This window comes from Osmerus mordax, chromosome 9 (assembly GCF_038355195.1).
Source record: "Osmerus mordax isolate fOsmMor3 chromosome 9, fOsmMor3.pri, whole genome shotgun sequence".
NCBI lineage: Eukaryota > Metazoa > Chordata > Actinopteri > Osmeriformes > Osmeridae > Osmerus > Osmerus mordax.
In genome coordinates this window covers 15,571,512-15,596,010 of record NC_090058.1, presented here as the reverse complement: position 1 = coordinate 15,596,010, position 24,499 = coordinate 15,571,512, and the positions used below count along the sequence as shown (strand labels likewise).

Sequence of the window (24,499 nt, the reverse complement as noted above, 5' to 3'; positions counted from 1 at the left end):
TGATGGAGAAGTGAAAGGGACTTCTTTGAGGAATATTAATTACGACGTTTATAACAGTACAGTAGGAATTCTTGCTGGGGCTTTGCAGTTGATACACCTAGAACAAAATGTATCCAAATTCTTCCTGTGGATTGATATGATTGTACGTGGTCCTCCAGAGTCTTTGGTCGGAACTGCTTCCACAGCAATGGTTTTTTATTGGCCTGCTTTTCAGAAATAAAAGACTATATAATGCCATAATTGACCAATCAGATTAAAGTATTCAACAAAGCTGCGAAACAAACACGTAATACACCCAAACAAATATAACCCTGTGGCTTTTACTCATCATATTGCAGCTGCTATATGGCTGCTGTTAGACATACCCTTAACGCACACACAATAGGAAATAGATATCCTGCCTGACTGGTTTTTTTTTTTCAATTGTTCCTTGTTGGTAGTGCCATACACTTGCACACATCTATACACACAACACTGTTGCTGTCTGCTCATTCTTAAATGTTGGCTCAGTAGGCTGATATCTGGCTAAACTAGAGAGCTAAAATTGTAGCTGAATAAGTTCCAGTGTGGACTGTGTGGAATCAATAAACTTCAATAGACTCTGGTTAAACTTAAGTTCTAGTTATTTGAACAGGTCCATAACACTGAAAGAGGAGTAAGAAGAAGAGTGCAAACCCAAAACATAGAAGAAAGTAAAAAGGCTTTAGTCACATCCAAGACTGGAGGTAAGTGAAATGACTATAGTTAGGATGAATACAGTGCATACAATATATTTATCACCAGTAGCCTCAACGTGTTTGTCATATTGTGAGTTGCTGTCAGGGTATTTGGCCAGAGTATTATATTATTGTGTCCCATTACAAACAGACCAACTCTCTTTATTTGTCTCTCATACTCCCTACAAACTCACTTGTTCTCTGTGCTGGTTGTGAAAAATGTAACACAATGACATTTTTAAGCAAAAGAAGGCCCTTCTGGAGATTTGATACAGAAAGAATGGAATATAGATCTGACTAAAGGTAGAAGAAAGAAGGAAAAAGAAGACTGAAGAAACAATGTATAAACCTATTACCTGGAAGCTGGCCTATTATCTGGGGGATGGGGGTGAAGCTCCATTTCCTGGTGCTCAAACTATACTGCACATTATTGAACATGTAGTATTCACTCATGTACTCAGTGGCGGATCTAGAAAATGTTACATGGGGTGGCAAGAGGTCTTGGCAGGGTGGCATGGGTAAACGGTACATGGGAATCCCTATATGTGAATAGCTTTAACAAAACAAACACAAAAATACTTTTGAACTACGGTAGTTAGTGTTTGATCATGATGATAATTCACAACAGGAATAAGCCCAGTCAGGACCGGAATAAGCCCAGTCAGGGCTGGAGTGGCACCCATTTTCAGCCTGGGAGTGTAATGGCCAAAACCAGCCCATCCCCACCAGGGGCTGAGCCATACATTGAACATTCGGGGCTTAACCCGAACCTAGTCAAGGTGTTGATGTGAGGTGAAATTGGAACTTCACACTAATGCGAGCGTGCAAGCGAGGTTTTTTGAGCTTTATGTAATATAATCATTACGTTGGACTCATATTGTTATATTTTACGGAAATTACAGCCCAAATTTTTACCTGAAAGATTCAGGGCTTTTGAGAAAACATATTTTTCCCACCCTTGCAGGAACCTAGATTTATGAAGTGACAGATCTTTCTTTTTTTACCTGGCTTTTTCAGTTCCCCCTGGCATCTTTTTCCCATCCATGTTATTCTTTTCGCATCAGCTTAATCTTGCTAACTCCCTCCACAACAATAAATGGTTTAGGGTTGTCTCCATGTCAACAACCTTGGTACACGCACTTGGGTTTGAGAAAGAGAGCATGCACAACAACTGAAAACAGCACTTTTTAATGCAGTCTGATAATGCGCTTATTTAAATTAAAACCTAGTGTAGCCTATTAGCTTACTTATCAGTCACACAGTAACTTAACAAACTTAACACATCGTTTTATTCGGTGTGTGAAAAAAACAAAGAGAAAGCAGGCGATCTGCTGGCCCAATTTATAAGCGGGCAGAGCAGCCCACCAGGAATTCTTCGGATGGCCACTTCAGGCCTGAGCCCATGTGTTCAAACAAAACAAAACTGTGCATCTTTTAAAAAGTAAAAGTATAAAAAGCAAAATGAAAATTCAAAGTACAATAATTGTGTCCAAGATGCAGTGGACTACAAGTATAAAACAGCAGACAATACTCAAGTAGCCTACTTATTATAATTAAAAACTTATTATTACAGTCCACAAATGACCCATGATCCCCCATCTTTTTTAGGAAAGCTTAAGGTTGTTGTGCTTTGCAGAAAAAGTAAACAGTAAAGCGACTGATTACGCAGGTATACGTGAACTAATATTACTGGAGGATTTTAAGGACCACCTTCCGAGAATAGGTCAAACACTTCGCAAGTGGCTCGACCGTCTCGCTATTCAGCTGACTCTCCCTCTGTACTGGGTAAGTACATGAGGGAATGCTTTTACTGCCATCGTGAAGGCCACTTAGTCGCTAACTGTCCTACTTTAAAGAACAAGCCTAGGCCACCCATGTCGCCTCCTCAAAAGAAAAAACACACAAGTGTTGGCTTTGTGCGCTCCGAGGAGCTTGATTGTGGGTATAGTCCGTTCATTTCTAGTGGGTGGGTTTCCCTGAGTGAAGAAACCGCCAACCGCCAGCCAGTACAGGTACTACGTGACACAGGAGCAGCACAAACTATAATTATGTCAGACGTTCTGCCCTGGTCTTCCGAATCCTATTGTGGGTCGCATGTTTTGTTAACGGAAATCGAAATTGGGACAGTTTCAGTGCCTCTGCATTGGGTTTATCGGTCATCAGGTTTGGTGTCTGGCCGTTTCCGTGTTGGGGTGGTGCCCAAATTGCCCGTCAAAGGTGTGGCTCTGTTATTAGGTAACAATCTTGCTGGGGGTAGAGTTGTCCCCGTAATGGAGGTGTTGGACAACCCTGATCCCACTTACTTGGATTCAGATCCGAACGTAAACCTTCCAGTGTTTCCGGCTTGCGCGGTGACTCGCGCCCAAGTGGGTAAGAGCGGAGAGATCATCGATCTTTCTCCGTTATACACATCCGACAAGAGTCCAGTTGCGCCCCCTGTGTCTCAGGTGGAGTCGCTCAAGCCACCTAGAACGGATCTCAAACCAAGTGCCTGCGATGAGGAGTTAAGCAGTTTGTTGGACACCATCACACCTGTGAGGGTGATGGAGTGCCAGCAAAAAGACGAAAGCCTTCAGAAGTGTTTCGCTTCAGTGGATTCAGCAGGTATAGCCAGCGAAGCGAAAACCACCTACTTTTTAGAGAAAGGGGTTTTGATGAGGGAATGGAACGCCCATGGCAAAGAGAAAGGATTGGATTCCGTCTGTCAGGTAGTCCTACCTACTCAGTTTCGACAGCAGGTGTTGGCGCTAGCACATGACTTTGCAAGGTCAGGACACTTGGGGATCACAAAGACGTACGATCGTGTCCTTAGGCATTTCTTCTGGCCTGGCCTAAAAACTGATGTAGTGAAGTATTGCAAAACATGTCATGTGTGTCAACTGACGGGAAAGCCAAATCAGACGATTCCCCGAGCTCCTGTCTACCCGATACCGGTGGTGGGTGAGCCTTTTGAAAGGGTGATAATAGACTGTGTTGGCCCACTCCCAAAAACGAAGTCAGGCAACCAGTTTTTACTAACCATAATGTGCTGTACTACGAAGTACCGACGCAATCCCTCTCCGTGCAATCACCGCAAAAACAGTGATTAACCCTTGTGCTGCCTTCGGGTCACATGACCCAAAGGTTCATAACGAACCATCGTTGTGTTTACCCAATTTTACCCAATACAAAAACAAATTAAAATAATTTTCTTTTAACCTTTGCAATGTGGGGGGTCTGAGACAGCCCAACGGTTAAAAGAAAATGCTTCACTTTGTTTTTGTATGCGGTAAAGTTGTCGCAATACGACGGTGGGACACAATGACTGATGGGTCAGAATGACCCGAAGATAACACAAGGGTTAAGGTATTGATTAAGTTTTTCACTATGTTTGGCCTATCGAGGACGTTACAATCTGATCAAGGATCCAACTTCACGTCCAAACTGTTTGCCTCTGTGATGCAGACACTTGCCATCAGACATCAGACTTCCAGTGCGTACCATCCCGAGAGCCAGGGTGCATTAGAGAGATGGCACCAAACTTTGAAGGGGATGCTTAGGAGATACGGTTTAGCAACAAAATCAGACTGGGATGAAGGGGTTCCGTTTGTTTGTTCGCTATAAGAGAAACAGCACAAGAGTCGTTGGGGTTCAGTCCAGCTGACCTTGTTTTCGGACATACAGTGAGAGGTCCTCTAAAAGAAGTGAAAGAGCAAAAGTTGGGTCATAACTCAGTCTGTACTATGAGAAATGTGTTGGATTACGTGTCCAAGACCCGTGACAGACTGCATGACGCGTGCGCGTTGGCAGGGGAGTCTCTCTCAGTTGCCCAGAAACGGATGAAAACAAGGTATGATAAGAAGACTGTGAGCCGGGGGTTTGTGCCTGGTGATCAGGTGTTAGTTTTGTTGCCGCTGCCTGGTTCATCCTTGTCAGCCCAGTTTTTCCGGTCCGTACACTGTGGAGAAGCGCATTAGTGACACCAACTACATGGTTAAAACCCCAGAGCGCAGGCATTCCTCACGTCTTTGCCATGTCAACATGTTGAAAGAGTACCTTAGAAGGGACTCTCCTCCCAGGTTGAACAGGTCCGCCCAGCCCAAAGGGTCATGTCGGGTGGCTGGAATGCTGGTAGCTGATGCTGAACCTGAGGACGATGCCGATGATGGGTTAGAAGAGCGCAAAGCTCATGTGAAGTGCGAACGTCTGTGTAACTCTGAAACACTGAATGTGCTACCTAAGGTAATGTTACACTTAGATAGGAAGAAACAAGCTGATCTTGTCCATCTAATCCGTGCTTTTCCCAGCCTCTTCCAAGACGTTCCAAGCCGCACATCAGTGTTGGAACACGACGTTGATGTAGGAGATGCCACGCCTATCAGACAGCATCCATACCGCATCAACGCCCACAAACGAGAGGTAATGCGAAAGGAAGCAGATTACTTGGTCGAACACGGTATGGCTACACCAAGTAGTAGTCCTTGGAGTTCGCCATGCATCCTTGTGCCCAAGCCAGACGGCACTTCTAGGCTATGCACTGACGCGTAAACGCTGTCACTGTACCCGACTCGTATCCAATGCCACGCATAGACGATTGTGTGGATACCATCGGCTTTGCAGTATACGTCAGTAAGCTTGACATGTTGAAAAGTTATTGGCAGGTTCCGCTGACCTCCCGTGCTTCAGACATTTCAGCCTTTGTAATGCCAGCCTTTGCAATACACTGTAATGGCTTTTGGGATGCGCAATGCGCCTGCTACGTTTCAGCAGCTTGTGAACGTAGTATTGGCTGATGTGCCACATTGTACCGCTTACCTCGACGATGTTGTGGTTCACTCCTCCACGTGGGCAAAGCATGTTTCCACATTAAAAGGTGCAATTCCAAAGATTGCAGACTGCATCGCTGACATTGAATTTAGCCAAATGTGAGTTTGGCAAGGCTACTGTTACCTATTTGGGGAAAGAGGTAGGCCGTGGCGAAGTGCGCCCAGTGGCCAGGAAAGTAGAGGCTGTTCTGCACTACTCCCGTTCTAGCAGCTCCAAACTTCAACAAGCCATTTAAATTGGAGGTTGATGCCAGTAGTACAGAAGCTGGGGCAGTTCTTCTTCAGGAAGACGATGGTGGAGTAGACCGTCCCGTGTGTTTCTTCTCAAATAAGTTTAATCCATGCCAGACTAGATTACAGTTGAGCAAGAAACTTTGGCCTTGTTACTCGCTTTACAGTTTTTTGAGGTGTACGTTGGGTCCAGTGCGTTGCTGGTAGTGGTCTTTACTGACCATAATCCCTTGGTATTCCTCAATAGAATGTACAACCACAACCGTCGCCTAATGCGGTGGGCGTTGATTGTACAGGGGTACCATTTACAGATCCAGCACATAAAGGGGTCTAGTAATGTGGTTGCGGATGCCTTGTCACGCGTCTGGTAACTTTAGCAGCTATGCGATGACAGGGGTCCGTGTGTGTTGTCACGACACCAAACCTCAGGGTTTGTGTATTTGGGGGGGGGGGGGGGGGGGGGGGGGGGGGGGGCGTTTAGCCTGATCCGTGTCAGGCTAAAAGTCAAGCTAAACTAAAATGTGTTGCAAATAATTTCAAACAGGCGGAAACAGAATCTCAAAAGACAGTTCCGTCGAGTAAATTCCTGCGCGCAAACCACTTTAGTCCGTGTTCGGAAACGTAAATTCAGATTTTTTGAAGTGCAGATGTAACGGAGTTGAAAAATCAGTTTAACTGATGAGTTTCACCATAATTCTACAGTTGTTAATAATTTTGGTGTTTTGGAGCCCCCTTTGGAGCTGTGGCGTACTGCAGATATGCAGCTTGTATGCGTGTACTGTTGCCGTAACTAGACAGAAGAAGTTTGCCTGTCAACGATGCTGCGTATGCCAACTGTTTGTGCATGAACAGGAATTAAAGAACCAAGCAATCTTCGTCAAAAGTGTTCGTCAGTCCCCTGTTTGACCACCGTCACACAGACATTAATGATTTAGCTACATGTTTACTTCATCTCCAAAAAATATATAAATTTAAATAAACAAGTTAGAAATAATGTCACTTTAACTGTTTTCAAAAGCCATTGGTTAATTGACATAAAATAAGGACTTAGAAACTAAGCAGAGCGTCTAGACAAGTTACAATCAATTATGGCGTATCCGTTCTTTGACAACCCTGTGGTGGATGAAGGTGCTCAGATTATACAAAGAGCGTTTATCCCACCAGCCCCAAGGGTCTTCAGAGACAGAAGTAATGCTTCCCTGACCAGTATCTGTGGAAGAAGTATAGGTTCAGCAGGCCCAGCATAGTTTATCTAGATACATTTAATTGTCATTCTTAAAAAAATAAATACATAAATATATATATATATGAAATAACACTTTAGCAACTCTTAAGGATGGCAATGAACACATAAGAGCAGCCTACCATCCTTTGTAGAAAGTAATAGAAAGGAGAGTAGACTATACTAGTAGAAAGGAGGGTAGTAGACTGCAGTCTATGTAGGTAGGCCTAGACTATGTAGTCTGCTGGTATCACACACAAGGAAGCAAATCCACTGTAGCCAAGCCTTGACACTGTTCAGTCTGTCTGCATCTGTCTGTCTTTGCATGTGGGACATTCTTGAACGGGCAACTATGCCAGGAAATATGAAGGGTATACCTTGCTCGAAAGCAGTACCTGAATATTATCATCAGTTTTTCAGGTAATCTTGAAACACAAAGGATCAAGGAGACTTTTTATTCAATTGTATAAAGTATTTTCATTGTTTAAAGTAGCCTATATGTTGACAAGCCTCTATATTACCTCTCCTCTGGCTTCCCCAATAGGTGCAATATACTCTCCCCATGGGTGTATCCAGGCCCACTGGAAGACTCAGGGGGTGACTGCCTGGTGCCCCCATGGTTGAAAGTGTTTCTAAAAGGTCCTCTAGAGTGGCAAAAATTAGACCAATTGCCCTACTGTCTGCCATTCACATTGTGAAATATGCTTGAGTGCACAGGATGCCCCATGCAATAAATGACAGTGTGCCCTCTATAAATGTAAAAACATGTCTTTATGAGTTCCTTTATAGTATAGAAAATGTGATGCAGTACCCTATAAGGTGCCCTTACAATGGCCTAAATTGGACTGTTCCCATGCCCTTACTTCCAATGGAAAAAGGTGCTGTTATGAAGTGCCCTTTATGCTACCCCTACATGACAGTGTCCCAAATGTTGCCCTTTCCAAAGAAGACAATTAGATTCTGTGCCCAACAGTCTCCCTTAATGTTCCCAGTAGGGCATGCTTTCCCAAAGTGAGGCTGTGACAACACTTGGCACAGCCACAGTCTGTCACTGTCCAAGCCCCCTCTGGATCTGTGGAGGCAGACTATGTTAATTGGAAATACTCGTAATATAATAATGATAGTCATGCTGAGCAATTTTAAATGACTGTTCTGCCAAACAAAGTGTGCAGTTTGGGTCACCTTCTGATCTAAAAAGTCAGTGCTCGATCTGTGCAATACCAGTCATTTCAGTGAAGTCATGGTTATCTTTCCCTTTTATCTTAAAGCTCAGCATTTAGCCTATCAGTTAATAAATGTGTGGCAAAGTTATTTTGAAGTAATTTTTTATTTTGTTCAAGATGTGAAGACAAAAACATTATTAGCCCACATCAAGTGCAATTAACCATGTCCTTCTTCAGTGTTTTGAATTTTATCCTACAATTTTCAATTGCTGCCACGTTCTTTTTTGGGCTATTATTCTCAATCTCCTGTTGAGAATATCGGCCATAGGCTAGCCTACTGTCAGAACGGTTTCAGACAGCTCATCAAATTACGCTAATTATCAGTAGGCCTAAATGCATATATATATATATATATATATATATGTTAAGTAGATTTGTTAGGTCTACAATTTACACATTTTAACGGTCATAATGGTTTGACAAGTTGTCTCCCTTGCCATGTTAATTGCGGCAACATTGCCCTTTTTGGGGACAACTCCAAAAAAACTCAAAAAATCAATTTACGCTGCTGAAACAACACCCCTCTGCTGCTTTACGCTACACTTTTTGTGACATAACTCCTCTTTCCAACGATCGCCTGATCTGGGCTGCACATTCTAAGCTTATTGAGGTCTAGCTTGAATTAGCGTTGCCTGTTAGTGGAACGGCTTGAGGCTTAAGTCTAAGTTGACGTTTACCCAAGTGAGACTTATTCGTATTAGCGCGACTTGCGTTAGCGACGTTGATGGAACACCCCCCAGGACTTGTGATTTGTGACATTTGACCAGCCTGTTAGACTGGTTGTTTGTTAAGTGTTTTGTGTTGTACTGTTGTTTGTTAATCATTATTGGGTGTGCTCACGCCTTCGGCGAGCACAACCATTGTTCTCTCACCTGTATATTATTATTTTGATTATTTTCCCACCCCTAAGGATCAATCAATATTTGCGCTACATAGACAACGGCAGTGTCAAAAGGTTTGTGTTGTTTGCGATTGCGTTGCTTGTATTTTTATTCAAGTTCCGTTGCACGGTTTAAGTTGAAATTACGTTTTTGTGGCAAAAAGTGCCTTTTGTCGCCAAAGGGAATCAGTGCAAGCCCAACGTCAGCACACGTTAGCAACGACGCATAACTACAACGTGCATAGATGTAGTAAGACTGTTGCGCACGGTACTGGCAGCATCATACATTTAAGTAATTCAAGACTTGCATGTACAGTAAGTAATTTCACATTAAACTAGAGAGGGTACAATTTTGGGGGAAATTGTAGGGTGTGCTTGCTTGCATCGGTTGCAGATGGGTCCGTTTATAAACTGTAATTTTTACAACTGATATTTCTGTATATTTTATATAAAAATGCCTACTTATTATTTATGAAGATTGCATAGATTTAAAAGCATAGCCTACATTTGTTGCTGCTCATGTACAATTCAAAATACAAAAAGTGAAGTGTAGCATGTCCCTGTACTTACTGTAAGTCGCTCTGGATACGGGCGTCTGCTAAATGACTAAATGTTATGTAGAATGAACCTAACCTATATAAATGTCACCTTAAGTATTTCCCTTCTACAGTAGTGATATTTTCAAGCATTTAGCTCATTCATATTGCATTAATTCATTAAGAACCACCTTTGAAACAAGCTGAACCCCTTTTGAAAAATGCTATTATAACAACGTTGCCACCAGCAGTATTTCAGAAGGAATCGCGATTCAAACAGTACCATCTGCTAACGGAAAATATGCCCCCAAAAACTTAAATAAGACATTTTTTTAGGGGGAAATGGCTAATTCAAAAGAAGTTTGCTGGAAGCGATCATTGTCAGTAACAATGCCAAATACGACCATTTGGCCTCAGTCTAGAGCCCTGCGTGGAGAACATGACCCCGGTAAATTGTGCTACGAGCAAGCTAGCTGCTGTTGCTAGCCAAACTTCACTGAGGGGATTGTTTGAATGTGCCGGAAATGAGAAACGTTTCTTTTGACATTAAGTTTAGGCTGTGGCATTGAAAACAGCGACGCACCAAACAAGCTTGAGTTTAAATACATTATTTAATGTGACATTACTTACTGTACATGCAAGTCTTGAATTGCTTAAATGTATGATGCTGAAAATTGTGCGTCCCTGAACTAAATCAATGTGTGTGTTTGTGTGTGCACCCGCACAGATTTAGTTATATTAAACATCACATTTAAGTATTCAGGGCTCCAGACTAACTTTTTCCCTTGGTTGCACTGGTGCGCCTAACTTTTTTATTTAGGTGCACCAGCACAAAATTTAGGTGCACCCAAATTTTTCCTTGCGTCGCCACAATTTCAAGGTCACCTTTTTATCACGCTCCATATACATTCATATATTATGTAAATGACCTTAAACAAGAATAAGGTGTAGGTAAATATTGGTTATTTGACGCACAATTAAACTGTATATAAAAATATTTTAAGTGCTTCACTGAGCTGCCAAACTAAAACATTGCAAGCAAAATAAAACATTTTAAAATAGAAAGTGCTACTGTTTATTAGAAAGTGCTACTGTTTAAAAGTGCTTCCCTGAACTGAGACCTAACATTTCATGGCTCAAAGTCTTATAGCGGGTCCCCCCTTGCCACACTCTCCCTAGCATCAACATCCTAGCTCCATGGGTTAGCTCCATGGCCCAGCTCCGTAACTCAGGGGTGGGCAATTAATTTTGACAAGGTGCCACATGAGAAACCTGAAATGTGTTGGAGGGCCGCATCAACGATAACTTGAACTTAATTCTGCTCACTATTCATTTTCCCCCATTGTAAAAAGCAGTAAAGTATATATTTTGATTAGCCGCTACTGGTTATCAGAAGAATAAGGATATTCTAAATATTTATATAAATATTTTACATGTTGGTCAACTAGGAAAAGACTATCGACGTAACAGTAAAAACTAAAATAATCATTACATCAGTGTTTCATTTTATTTGTAACTAGTTAATCTTCACCAACACTGAAAAGTTGTTTTGCAGTATGTTAAAGATATGCAATTGATCAACTTTATACAAAAAGCAATACTTTTTTGCCGTTCATTTTGTTATGTGAGAGGAATCCAGTGGGCTTGAACAAGTGCATCGAAATCTGGCTGAATGTCTGAGGTGGATATGCGAAGGACAGCTGACGGGTGATGATCCGAGTGTGCAATTTAACTAGCAAACCATCAGCCCGCGCCCACTGAATCAGTCAAGTTCTTATTATGTCCGCGTTAGTTTTTTTCTTGAGTCCCTTAGTGCCGATTCAAATTGTAATCCTTCAACACAGCGACCTGTTCTCCAAAACTAAGAACACAGCTTTGACTTTGACCTCAGTAAACAGATACTTAGAAGTCCATGTCTTGTTAAAAACTCTACATTCTGTATCAACCTTTCGTTTTTCATTTTCGAGGGCTAACCACCTAACTCTCCTGTCGGTGAGGTTGCGCAAGCGCACATATGTAAATTGCCTGATCACTAGTGTTTCAGGACTACATATTTACAACCGCTCAACACATTTATTTATTTTTAATTTTAGATTTACCTCACGCGGGCTGGATTGGAACAGCCTGTGGGCCGGTTGTGGCCCTGCGGGCCGTACAATGCCCAGTTCTGCCATAACTGATTCTCTGGTGCTCAGGTCGTAATTTCAATCACACAGCACGGAGCAGTGTAGGCCTACAGGAATATCTGAATATCAGAGGCAAAGACCCGCCCCATCTCTGTCTCTGATTAGTTTAGACCACGATATGATCCAACCATGAGTGCGAGTTCCTTCAAAGAAGAAACAAACGCTTCGTTCCTGGAGAGGCAGCGGATGCGAGGAGGTTAGGTGTACCGGTGCGACCTAGTAAGAATTTTAGTCGCACCCGTACACATTTTGGTCGCATATGCGAACAAATTGGTCGCACTCTAGAACCCTGATATACTCCTAAATTAATTGTGAAATGATTTCTGTTTGTGCAGGGTGCAGCCAATGTGTGACAAGACATGACTGTTCACATAACTGAATTGGATATGATTGCCTCCAATTATAAGAATAATTCAGTAATTAGGTGAGTTCTTGTAAATTCGAAACAGGCCTAAACTGTATGAATTCATTTGTATCAAATTAATCATATTGTAGTTTGTCTAGTCTTGTCTCTCATGGATGTTTTTAATAGAAAGTGCATGCATGTACAGTTTTCAAGATGTATCCCCTTTGTTAATAAACTTAGATTAAACTCTGTCTCAGGTTCGACCATCCTACCCAAATGCAACGAATAAAACTACAATGGAAGGTTATTCTCATATATGCAGTTGCATGTATGGTCATTTTTGGATTCATAACTCGTATGAAGTCTTATTATGCTGTTCCAACCAAATCAGAAGATCTTTGTCTTTCACTTCACGTGTCAAATGAGACCCTCACCCCTCTAACTGGCACCAGACATCTACTGGTGTCTGCCTACTTGGAGCGCAGGTTGGAGGAGAACATGGTGCGAATTATCAGTGTGTTCAAAAGAGACTCGGTCCGGGATCTCTTCTGTGTGTTCTGCTGCATGGATAATATGTCGACTACCTTGCCCGCTCAGGTGCTGATGCACTCTGATCACTTTGGCTTCCCCTTTGTTACCACCGACATCCTCTGTAAGATTCCTGCTAACTGCCGCATTGTGCCATATGTAACGTTGATGCCACATGCCAATGTCAATAGTACGCTGAAGCAGACCTTCCTCCCCATCAAAAACCTGCAGAGTGGACAGAAAAAGGAGGAGGACTATCACTATCAGTTTAACTTCACCGTCTGCATCTCCAACCTCTTTGAGAACTACAACAATGTACTTCAATTTACCCAGAGCCTAGAGATGTACAGGTGAGTGTCTACATGGAAGCACTGTGTGTCTGCAAGTGTCCGGCAGCATAATGCACCCTCAATACAGGACCTCCATGCTCTTTGTCTCCCAGATTGCTGGGTGTTGGCAGGGTGGTGGTGTATAACACTAGCTGTGGACCAGAGTTAGACATGCTGCTGAAGAGCTACAGTCAGGAGGGCTTTGTGGAGGTGCTGCCCTGGCCCATTGAACTTTACCTCACTCCATCCCCTGGCTGGAATCCAGACCAAGGAGGTGAATTACATTACTACGGCCAGCTGGCAACACTCAACGATTGTGTGTACAGATACATGTATCTCTCGCATTACGTCTTACTTAATGATATAGATGAGATCATAGTACCGTATCAACACACCAGCCTCAATTCTGCTTTCGACATGCTGCAAAGACAGTACCCACAGGTGAGTGTATATGTGAAAATGCTTGTGGGAATGTAATTTTTATAAAATTTTCTGTAAACTGTCTCCATCCATCCATTTTCACAGGCAGGAGTTTTCATGATCCAGAACCATATATTCCCTAACACCCAGTTTGATCTGAGTGGAAGGTACCATGTACCCTACTGGGAGGGGGTGCCAGGTGTCAACATTTTGGAGCACATCTACAGAGAGGAGCCAAACTGGAAGCAAACATCAAAAAAATCACACCCATTCAAGATGGTAGTGCAGCCAAGGCAGGTGTTGGGGCCAGTGTAATTTTATGTACACATTGTATGAAATCATACAAGAATGTTCATCCAATCTGCAAAGCAAACTTCCTGGTCTCTGACTTCCAATGTTTAATTTTAGTTACTCTTTTTTCCCATGGACTATAGCATTCATTAGTAATCACTCATTCACTATCGATGTGCTTACACCTTCTTGTGTGTCTCCAGAGTGGTGGAGCAGACATCAGTGCACAGCGTACTGCACAGCTTCAAGGATGTGGTGGAGGTACCCCCAGGGGTGTGTCGGATCATCCATGTCAGAGTTGCCCTGCAAAAGGCACTGACAAAGAATGAACTACATCAGGACACCAGATTATGGGACTACCACAGACAACTGGTCCCCAACGTGGACAAGGCCCTCAGGAGGGCAGGGCTCCTGGAGTGAAAGGGTTGGTGGATACCTGGCGGTATCCATTGTAACTTTTTTATACAATGAAATAATTCATATGGAATCATAGGACAATATATATATATATATATATATATATATATTTTGTATAAACATCCAAGTTCTATAAATTGATCCAAAGAAAATAAATGTATTTGCTCACTGCTTGTTACTTTTCATTGTTTGTATAATTTAGTTATATGTAATTCAAATTAATTGCTATGAAGTTCTGTGATTCTTTTTTATTCTCTTTTAGTTCTTGGAACAATATTCCAGATTAGGTTTACAAGCAGTTTATTTTACAGCTTCGTGTTGTCCAGTATGGTTAAGTACATTGGCAGTTTTCCTTTTGTCCAATATGAAACCAACAAGTCTATACATTCTTGATGCCTTTGTGCATGCCAATAAACTTACTAAGATGGATAAGTGCTGCTTCATCCCTTCACTGTAAAATCTGTATTTATTTGCTTGCACTGTAACTTAGCAACTTGATCTTGTAGATCCATGTTGGATAAAGGTGGTATCTCTTGTACATAGAAGTGATGATTCAGATATTTCAAGAAAATAACTAAATAAGAAAAAGGACATTTGCCAAATTTCTAGTCATGCCATATTCATTCCTGAACATCATTATAACACTCAATGTCTCTGAGTTCATGACCAAAGCTATATCCTATCCTGCTACACCCATCAGGAATTATTTCCCTTATTAACAGTGTGCTCTCAACTAATATAAAAATATACACTCTGCAAACTCCCTCCATGGCTTTCCCCAAAACATAACTCCAAAAAACACCATTCAAAAACCATTTGGAAACTATTTATTGAATATTTGCAATCAGATATCAATTAAATACAGGACTTGAATTTCTCTTGCTGTCTTTCAGCAAGGGAACTGATTGCCCTCTCCTGAGAGAAGGGAATGCTACAGGACTTGGTAAGGCGCACGCTGTGCTGAAGTATTCTGGCTTTCTGTTGTTGGATAAAGGGAAGCAATTTCATCTGTTGAGCCTACTGTTTTATCCTCTCCTGTTCTCCTGTCCTTCATCTGCACTACAGTCACGGGACACAGCGTAACAAGTGGCCACTTAGCCCGTTACTTTTGCCTATCTTGTGTTAACAGATCAGTGTAATGGAAGGAGGAGGGGGCCGAGTGGAGGATATCACTTTGGACCAAAAATTCTCCCACGGTTGTGTGACTTTGAAAATCACAATTGAAACACTAAAAGTAAAATAATCACATGAATATATTAGAAAAATGGCAATTGGTATTTAATGAAACACCTTGCCTATTTCCCCAACTATACCAGGGTTATAAATTAAAACTGTTCAAATCAACCAGACAGGAGCAGTTCAATTCCATCTCAAGACTTGAAAAAGCCTTGCCAAAAACAAATTGCACTTTTTAGTCTCTGGAATTTGAATGAATGGAATAAAAACTAACCCCTGCCCTAAAATCAACTCTTCTATATTACATATACATGTACGCTTCAACAGGCCACCATTTTGTATGTTTGCCTTCTGGGAAGCTGGGATGTGGTCTCCTGGGCTAGGCCACAGTTTTGAAGGTCTGCAGTATGAGGTTGGTTTGGTGGATGAGCCGGTTTGCACTGATGAACACATTTATCGCCCTGGAAGACAGGGAGTAACAATTGGACTAACACTAAACACACGCAATCGATAATGCAACAATTCTCAGTAGGGAGCAGTGTAATTAACAGTCTTTTAACAGATGAAAATGTGTTTTCTTGTCTCCCCACAACAACATTAATTGACACGGCTTGACACACAAACATACTGAAGATGAGGATCTCGATGTTGTGCATGTTAAACAAAACAATTTCACATGGGATTGAACCAAGTTCTGCCTACTCACTTCCCGTCTTTGAAGTATGTTTTGAGGGTGTCACTGAAGCTTTTAGAGTATTTCACAAACTCTTTCTTCTGATGCTCCAAGGCCTGGGTAAGGTCAGAAAATGGAAGAGCATTGACAAAGAGAATGCGGCTGACTAGCAAGATTAACATGTGTTTGTGTGTCTCACTCTGCGATTCTGGTACTGGTATTTTTTAAAGACGTTGTTGACTGTGTCCAGTAATTCCTTTATGGCACTGGCAATGTCTCTGCAGGAAATAAACACCAAATAAGAATGAATCATTATTTAATAATGATGTGTGTGGGCCAAGAATCTGTAGTAGTAATAATATAACATATCATTTGAGTATGAGAGATTTATTGCGTCCTGTATGTTCTGAGTTTGTTTAGGGTTCAGCCTTACTTAATGGTCTGTAAGAAGCGTACTCTGTCATTGATCTCATCTGGAATCTTGCTGAGGATGTGTTTCAGAGCTCTGGCCTTCTCGTTCAGGTCTTGAAACTCCTTTTCGGGACGGTCGATCATAAACTCTGTGAATAAAAAGAATAAGTGCACTGAAAAGAATGAAGAGAGAAAGAGTGTTTCAATAATCTACTTACACCAGGCATATCTCATGCGTGCTCACTCACCTTCCACATCGTCCGCAGCCATGCGCAGTAAGGATTCAGTGAAGTTGATCTGGACATTCTTCTTCTCCAGAATCTTCATGATAATATCCTGGGTCAAACCTGGGTTCTCCCTCTCGGCCTAGTGAAAGAACACAACAATCCCATTGTAAATCATCCCTAAACCTCACACTCAAACAAACTCAAACAAGATTAGCCTGGTAATAGGCTACTAGTCAAAGACCCAGTGTCCATGTAAATATTACTCATAACAAATGGCCAAACAGACAAATCTCCCAACATCTGTGTAGAGTTTGTTATGCATTACAGATATACTAAATAAAGCAGTGTCTAAAATCCAGCAGTGTGGAAAAAACTGTTTGTGATTGTTTTTGAGGTTATGATTTCACGCCATGACTGTTCTACCTTGATGAAGGCTGCCCGCAATGTCTGAGCAGCTGATAGGTTGATTCTCTCCAACTGATAAAAAAAAAAGAAGCAAACCATACAAACTAACCATTAGTAAAGACTCAGCAGTGAATCTCTGGCTCTCACCGTCAAACACACATACATGCACACAGTTCACCTCATTGAACACTGGGTACATCACAGCATATAGTGTCATGGAAACCATGGAGTTTGTCTCCGCTTCGTTCTTCATCTCCTCCATTGTCATCCTCCAGGAGGAACTGCGCTCAGTAAACAGGTGCAGCACAAGCAGGCAGCAACTCACACACACTCAAACATACACTCACCCACCCACAGACACACAACGTGAATCCAACAGGCCCCAGAGCGTTAGGAACCTGGACAAATAGAGAAGAATAGTATTCATTTTCAGGATCTCCTTTTTGGTTGAGTACTGTTCATGAGAACACTACCACTAGCTACTACCACTACCACAGCTGCAGGGATACTTAGAAGTAGCTGTCTAGCTAGGTACATAGATTGATGAGCCAATGCTACTTTGATATGCTTCAGATCTAACAACTTAGATGTTTGCTGTATTAATTGATACATTTACCAGAGCGAGTGATAGAGTGGATAATATATATAATTGTATGACAACGATTCTGACAATATTATTAAATCAATACAGCGTTAACACACATGACTGCTACGGTTTGACTAGCTAGCTAGAAAGTTAGCAAGCCGAGGCCTCGTCTGCTCTGCAATGGCTTTGGTGAGATTACTGTAGTTAGCTCTAGCTAGATGGCTGGAAAGCTAGCGCGTATAAACTACCAAGCTAGACTATTGACAAATTAGTGAGTGACAAATTACTCTATGGGTACGTGACAATATATGTAAATAGTTATGATTATCGTTCCATATGCAACTAGTCTACCTTTCTTTTGAGTTCTTCAATCGGCAAGTTCGTTCGGCGATTGGTGAATAGTCGCTAGCTGCAATGGTTTCTTCACAACTCAACAAGGCGGAAGTTTTTCAGTTATAGCCATGAGACGGCTTCCGTCTACAATCCAATCAGCTTGCTTGTAATGGCATAGCCACTCATCGTCCAAAGGTTTTTTTGTGTGTGTGTCCTTCTGACCAATTTATAGCCCCTGAGCAGTAAACGTTTTCGCCATTTGGCAGATGTCCACACATGATGTCCGTTTTTTTCGTGCGATTAATTCGCGCGTTAACAATATTTTTCGAAACTGTGTCCAGACAGCACAAGCTTGCACATCAACAACCCAGTTCGAAGATTCTGAGGTTTCGCGTTCATCATGTACTAGGGTGGACAGACCAAAAATGTCCTATCAGTTATCAGTTTTTCTTTCCATGCCGTATGTAACCTAACATAACTTAACTTTTTAGGTGTGGTTTTAGGTATTTTTTTTAAACGTTCCACCGCTTTAACCCTCGTGCTGCCTTCGGGTCACATGACCCAAAGGTTCATAACGAACCATCGTTGTGTTTACCCAATTTTACCCAATACAAAAACAAATAAAAATAATTTTCTTTTAACCTTCGCAATGTGGGGGGTCTGAGACAGCCCAACGGTTAAAAGAAAATGCTTAACTTTGTTTTTGTATGCGGTAAAGTTGTCGCAATACGACGGTGGGTCACAATGACTGATGGGTCAGAATGACCCGAAAATAACACAAGGGTTAAGCCTTCAGTTTTGTGGCACCGAGAGGCTGTCAAGCTCCCTTTAACGATCCTGTAAAGCAAATTCCATAATTTGCTTCTCATTACACTATATACGTGTGAAATGAGTTCCTGAAAGCATGTGCAAAGCGCGAAAACTTTGTTGCACTGAAATGTGGAGTGTGTTACAGCTCAGGGGAACATTTTATGCATGCAACATTTCATTTCTATGCATCTGTATGTTTCACTCATTGAACAAATACATTCTAATTCTATAATGTTTCGTTCGGCTTGACGTAGCGTCCACTATCTGGGTCGTAAGTAGGCAGACCCCCCCCCCCCCCCCCCCCCCAGTCTCAAGCAGAGAAGACTGCTGATTTTCTAACGATGTCAAAGCCTTGTTTTTGTTAGTATTCTTATTAGGGTTCCTCCAGTAGGAGGGAACCTATTGTTTTTAGTTAGTTAGTATTCCTATTATTATCATTTTCTCCGCTAAATTGCCCAATAGCTCAAAAAGTCCTGGACCTGATTTTTTCAAATTTGGCCCAATGATACAACAGATCACTCACTACTCCCAGACCGCTAATGGCCCATGTACGCCCATAGGTGGTGCTATAAAACACGCCCAAAGTCTACGTGATTTCCCCAGCGCCCCATTATTCCAAAATGCCTGAAAATTTGTATACATGCCTTATTTCTCATGGGGAACAAAAAAGCCTCAAGAACCCATAAGGTCCGCCATGATAGATTTTGCTGAAGGTTGTACCAAATTTGGTACAACCTTCAAAACCCTTCTCATGAACCATAGATCCAATCGACTTGACATCTGTTACAGATTTGTAGAATACATGTCTTTCTATAGGGTCTAATTGAATAAGGAATGAAATACAAAATGGCTGAAAGAAGTGTATTTATGTAAATTTCCACATTGCCACAATATCTTTGTGTTAATAAATCAAATATAATTTTGACTGATGGTTTTTCAAACCTTACTGCCTTCAAGATGACATCATTCTGAAGTACCGAGCCCAATTTACCCGGCGTCACAGAGCCGACAAGCTAAATAGTTATTTAAGACTTGCATGTACAGTACTGTCACATTAAATAATGTATTTGAACTCAAGCTTGTGTAATGCGTCGCTGTATCGTTGCAGCGTTTTAGGTTAAGGATTATACCAGAGCTGCCAACTCTCACGGTTTCGCCGTGTGACACACGCATTTCAAACATTTCTCACGCTCTCACGCCACACATTGTATACAGGGTTCTAAATTAACTTTTTTGATCACCAGCCAATGTGCAAAAAGTGCCACTGTGTCAACGAAGGGAACTCAGTGCTAACCTACGTCACCACTACGTCAATCAGAATTTCCACCAATTCTTTCCGGTGAAAATAAGAACAATTATGAGTTTCTCTGAATGCATTTGATAATTTTATTAACATTGTTGGCATGAAAAACACAGAAAATGAAGTAAAATGAAGCACAGAAGTATGATGCAAGGGAACAGGTGACTAAGGACACGATTTATTGTAAATGGCTAAAACGTCCATTCGCGTGACTCCTGCCCAAGCATTTACAGTAACGTTTTGTCCTAAGCAGGCAGTAATTGGGTGTGCTTTGCCTTCGGCAAGGGCACAACCTTTGTTCTCTCACATATATATTATTATTATTTTTTTTATTTCTTTTTGCCCCTCTAAAACCCAAAAGTTTCGTCTTGGTAGCGATTGAGTTGCTTCTATTGGAATTTACGTTCCGTTGCATGGTTTAGGCTTAAGTTAAGTTTTTGTGGCGAAAAGTGAAGCTAACGGTGGCTAATTTGCTAGCCACAGTCACTGACGTTACTAACGTCACTGCGTCACTAACGTCACGAAAACAAGCGTGACTACCTTTGGCAGAACATTCGTTTCGCATCTGTTAACTTGGGGGATAGCTAGGCTAACTATAGCTTTACTGCAAGGCAGCTGCAGAAACGCCACAAGAAAAGAGGCCAGGGTGATAACTATTTACTCATTTTACTTTGTGATATGACACACAATTGTGATGTGTAATGTACAATATAAGCTGATATTATTAAGGAAGTACATCTACTTTCGGACACAGTAGTCTACTATTTCACTGAAGTATTAGCATCACGACATTAGCCTGTGTTGCCCGGGCAACACATACTACAGTGGTCTATGATGTAGCGTTATCTGTTTTCAATCGTTAAAATAAACATTCCTCACATATACATTTTCGTTGTAGGATTTATTCTGACATTAGAAAACGATTTGTTGGTGAAATTACCATTACCTGTGGTTTCAAACCAGTGTAGCTCACTGCAACGCTGTAGCTTACGCGAGACACACTACAAAAACATCTGCACTACACAGCTGTTTAGGAAGTCAAACGGCGACAGAACATGTTCGGCACTCCCCTTACTTAAATCAAAAGTCTATCTAACTACTAACCTGAACTTCATTGCCACAGCCTAAACGTTGTTCTGTTCATGAAAATAATTAATTTCAGCTTAAACCGTACAACGGAACGTTAAATCCAATTCAACCAACGCAATCGCTACCAAGACGAACACAGCAGTAGTCTAGTACCATCTGCTAACTGAAAATATGCCCCCCAAAACGTAAATAAGCTTGACATTTATTTAGTGGAAAATCGCTCATTCATAAAAAGCTCACTGGTAGCGATCATTGTCAGTAACAACGCAAAATGCGATATAGCCTTGTGTGGAGAAGCTGCCCCGGTAAATTGTACAATTTACGATTTTCCACTAAATAAATGTCAAGCTTATTTACGTTTTGGGGGGCATATTTTCAGTTAGCAGATGGTACTGTTTGAATCGCGATTCCATCTTCTACTACCGGGTAACGTCGTAGAATAATCTTCAAAGGGGGTTCTTTATTAATGAATGAATGCAAAATGAGTAGGCTAAATGCCTGAAAATATCATGAGAAGGGAAAAACTTAAAATGAGTTTAAGTCATAGAGATTAGGTCAATTTTGACACCGGTCTGCCAAATTTATTCGTTTTGATTCAACGATGAGGCTGCCTCTTGCAGGGGAAATGAGAAGACATCTATTTCATTCTACACTTCACTCATATTTTCAGTTGTAAATGAGCAGCAAAAAAAAAAGCTTTTAAATCTATGTAATCTTTATAAATAATAAGTATGCATTTTTATATAAAATAAACAGAAATATCAGTTGTAAAAATGTCATTCCAAAACGGACCCCTGTGCAACTGACACAAGCAAGCACACCCTACAATTTCCCCAGAAATTGTACCCTCTCTAGTTAAACTGACCTAATATACTCTTTATTAAGAACAGTGTATTTACATTACAGAAGACTGTGTCAGTAAGCAACATAATTTTTCTTATGCGAAGACTACATGCTGCAATCCTTACAAAACATGACAACATTTTCATTGTCAAACACAAGCCATTCCCGATCCGCCAGCCATTTTGCATTACATTTTATTTTCTTCGTTTCTCTAGTGCTATCAATATCCGCATCCCCTGCCTCGTTCCTCTTCTCGCCCCCAGAAGTTTGTCCTAACCACCGCCGCATTAAGTTAACTTTTTACTTTACTTTACTACTCTAGCTGGCTCTTATTACCTCCTATCCGCTATGCTTCGTTTTACTTCTTCCTTATGTTTTCTGATGGATGCTCCGTTCATTTCCACAGTTTCTCGCGCTGGTTTCATTTCAACTGTGCGCAGCCAATGGGCGTATAAAACTTTGTCACGTAGCATTACGGCACAGTAGTGATGGGCATTCCGGCTCTTTTTCATGAGCCGGCTCGTATGGCTCAGCTCACCAAAAAGAGCCGGCTCTTTTGGCTCCCGAACGGCTCTTTAAAAAATACATGTTTTAACTATGAATTTGACTATGATGGGTGTAAAAACAATTTGAATTAAATTATGAAATGAAATCATACTCGACCGTAACCACATATCTTTAAAAATGCATTGATTTGTCATGGCTCTCCTCCGAGTTTTGACTACTCTGACTGTGTGTGAATTGGCTCGGCCCTCCCTCATGCAGGATTGACAGGAACAGAATGTGAGGATGATCGTGTGCGCCTTTAAGCCTACAAGTATTTTTTTGTTGTTCTTTGAATTAGTCAATTATTTTAAATACAATTAAAATTCATTATTTCATAATACATTTAGTTTTTATAGGCTGTATTAATCTATTAAAAATAGAGTCGGCTCTTCAGATATGCGAGCCAGCTCCCGATGTTCACCTTCAAGAGCCGGCTCTTAGAGCCGGATCGTTCGCGAACGACCCATCACTACGGCACAGTGTTCATGGGAAACTTAGGAAGTACTGCCAGGGGGATAAATGACCGAGAACCATGCCAAGAACATGTATCACCGGCCAAACTGGCTAGTGAGTTTTTATTAACACCCGCCAAAATGAATTTTAACCCGCATTTGGCGGGTTGGCAGGTGTTTGGGGCCAAGGTTTTTGGAAAAATTGGCAGCCCTGATTATACAGTAAGTAAAATCTGGTCTGGTTCAGTACATAAGTGAAGTGAACACCATTTTTGCTACCATATACCTAGCTTCGTTTTGCTCCTAGATTCAGACCTTGCCCCGGTAAATTGTAGAGCTATCTAACTACTAAACTTCTGCCTGGCATTTTACAACATTATTGTTGGAATTCTGCTTCTTCGAATCTTTATTGTATTGGATTCAGCATTCCGAGTATTGTTCTTTGAATCTTTATTGTATCATATTCATATTCTTCTATTTCTTCCATGACACCTTTCAGCGCCTTCAAATCTTCAGCTATTAAAACCGTTCAGCTATCAAATAATTCAGCAGTTTCACGCTATGACTGATATGACTTTTCAGCTTTGTACCTCTTATGCTTGAATTAATATAAATCAAAATTCATAATATTTATTACATGGTTTTCCAATAGAGTTTTTTTTTTTATCCTCTCAATCCTCTTAAACTTCTTCAACTTTCAAATCATTCTTCTTCCTCAATCTTTCAGCTACAGCCACCATTTAAACTTTAAAATGTTGACAAAACCCTAAACTATTTTTTTAAATTCAGCTTTTTGATATCTATTAAACTTTTTTAAATATCACTGATTGTTTCATGAGTTTTTCAAACCGTTTCTGAGATTTACATGGGTGTGTATGTGAGAGCCTAGAGTGCTGACTGAAACGCTTAGAGTGGAGGGGTATGGAGTTAGATTAGTTTCATAATTCACAAACAAACGTAACAAGATTCACAAATGTATTTCATGATTCACAAATAAATGTAACGCGATTCGCAAATGTATTTTGTGATTCACAAAAGTAACGCGATTCACAAATAAATGACCCCATTACATTTGTTTGCAACCTGACGAACACGATTTACAAATCGGAGAACACGAGTTACAAATCGGAGAACACCATCTCATGTCATTTTATGGGAATTAACGGGGCGTTTACCTATGCTAAATAGGAGCACTGGGGCACGAGTTTTCAATTTACGACATATTGGGATTCATCATTCTAAGACCACACCTACGAACAATTTTGCTGTTTAGGAACACATCATGAATCAAGATTCAAGATTTTATTATTTGTCACATACATGATTATACATGGTACAATATGCAGTGAAATGTGTTTGTGTATCTGCAACCATTTAATTAAATAAAAAGGATACTAAGAGAGACATACCATTCTAAGACATAAGACATAAATGGATATTAAAATATAAATAAATAAATTACAATAAATAAAATAGAATAAATAGCACACAGCAGTATGTCAATGTTTTAAGTTGAGC

General features: G+C 41.0%; 2 protein-coding genes across 2 annotated transcripts; one reads left to right on the top strand and one right to left on the bottom strand.

Annotated features, from left to right (window-relative positions):
* The first annotated feature begins 515 nt into the window (after positions 1–515).
* LOC136949592 (glycosyltransferase family 92 protein F59C6.8-like) lies at positions 516–14,516 on the top strand. Its single transcript, XM_067243948.1, has 6 exons — positions 516–725; positions 12,135–12,223; positions 12,403–13,023; positions 13,116–13,443; positions 13,528–13,715; positions 13,917–14,516. Exons 2-6 carry the CDS (start codon positions 12,159–12,161, stop codon positions 14,131–14,133), a joined length of 1,419 nt encoding a protein of 472 aa, XP_067100049.1. The 5' UTR covers positions 516–725; positions 12,135–12,158; the 3' UTR covers positions 14,134–14,516.
* Positions 14,517–14,940: 424 nt separating this feature from the next.
* On the bottom strand, positions 14,941–18,048 carry LOC136949594 (programmed cell death protein 10). The gene is made up of 8 exons (XM_067243952.1): positions 17,960–18,048; positions 17,201–17,420; positions 17,041–17,094; positions 16,639–16,756; positions 16,413–16,539; positions 16,179–16,257; positions 16,013–16,095; positions 14,941–15,767 (listed from the first exon to the last, which is right to left on the bottom strand). The coding sequence occupies exons 2-8, from the start codon at positions 17,288–17,290 to the stop codon at positions 15,686–15,688; spliced, it is 633 nt and encodes a 210-aa protein (XP_067100053.1). The 5' UTR covers positions 17,291–17,420; positions 17,960–18,048; the 3' UTR covers positions 14,941–15,685.
* Between the last annotated feature and the right edge of the window lie 6,451 nt (positions 18,049–24,499).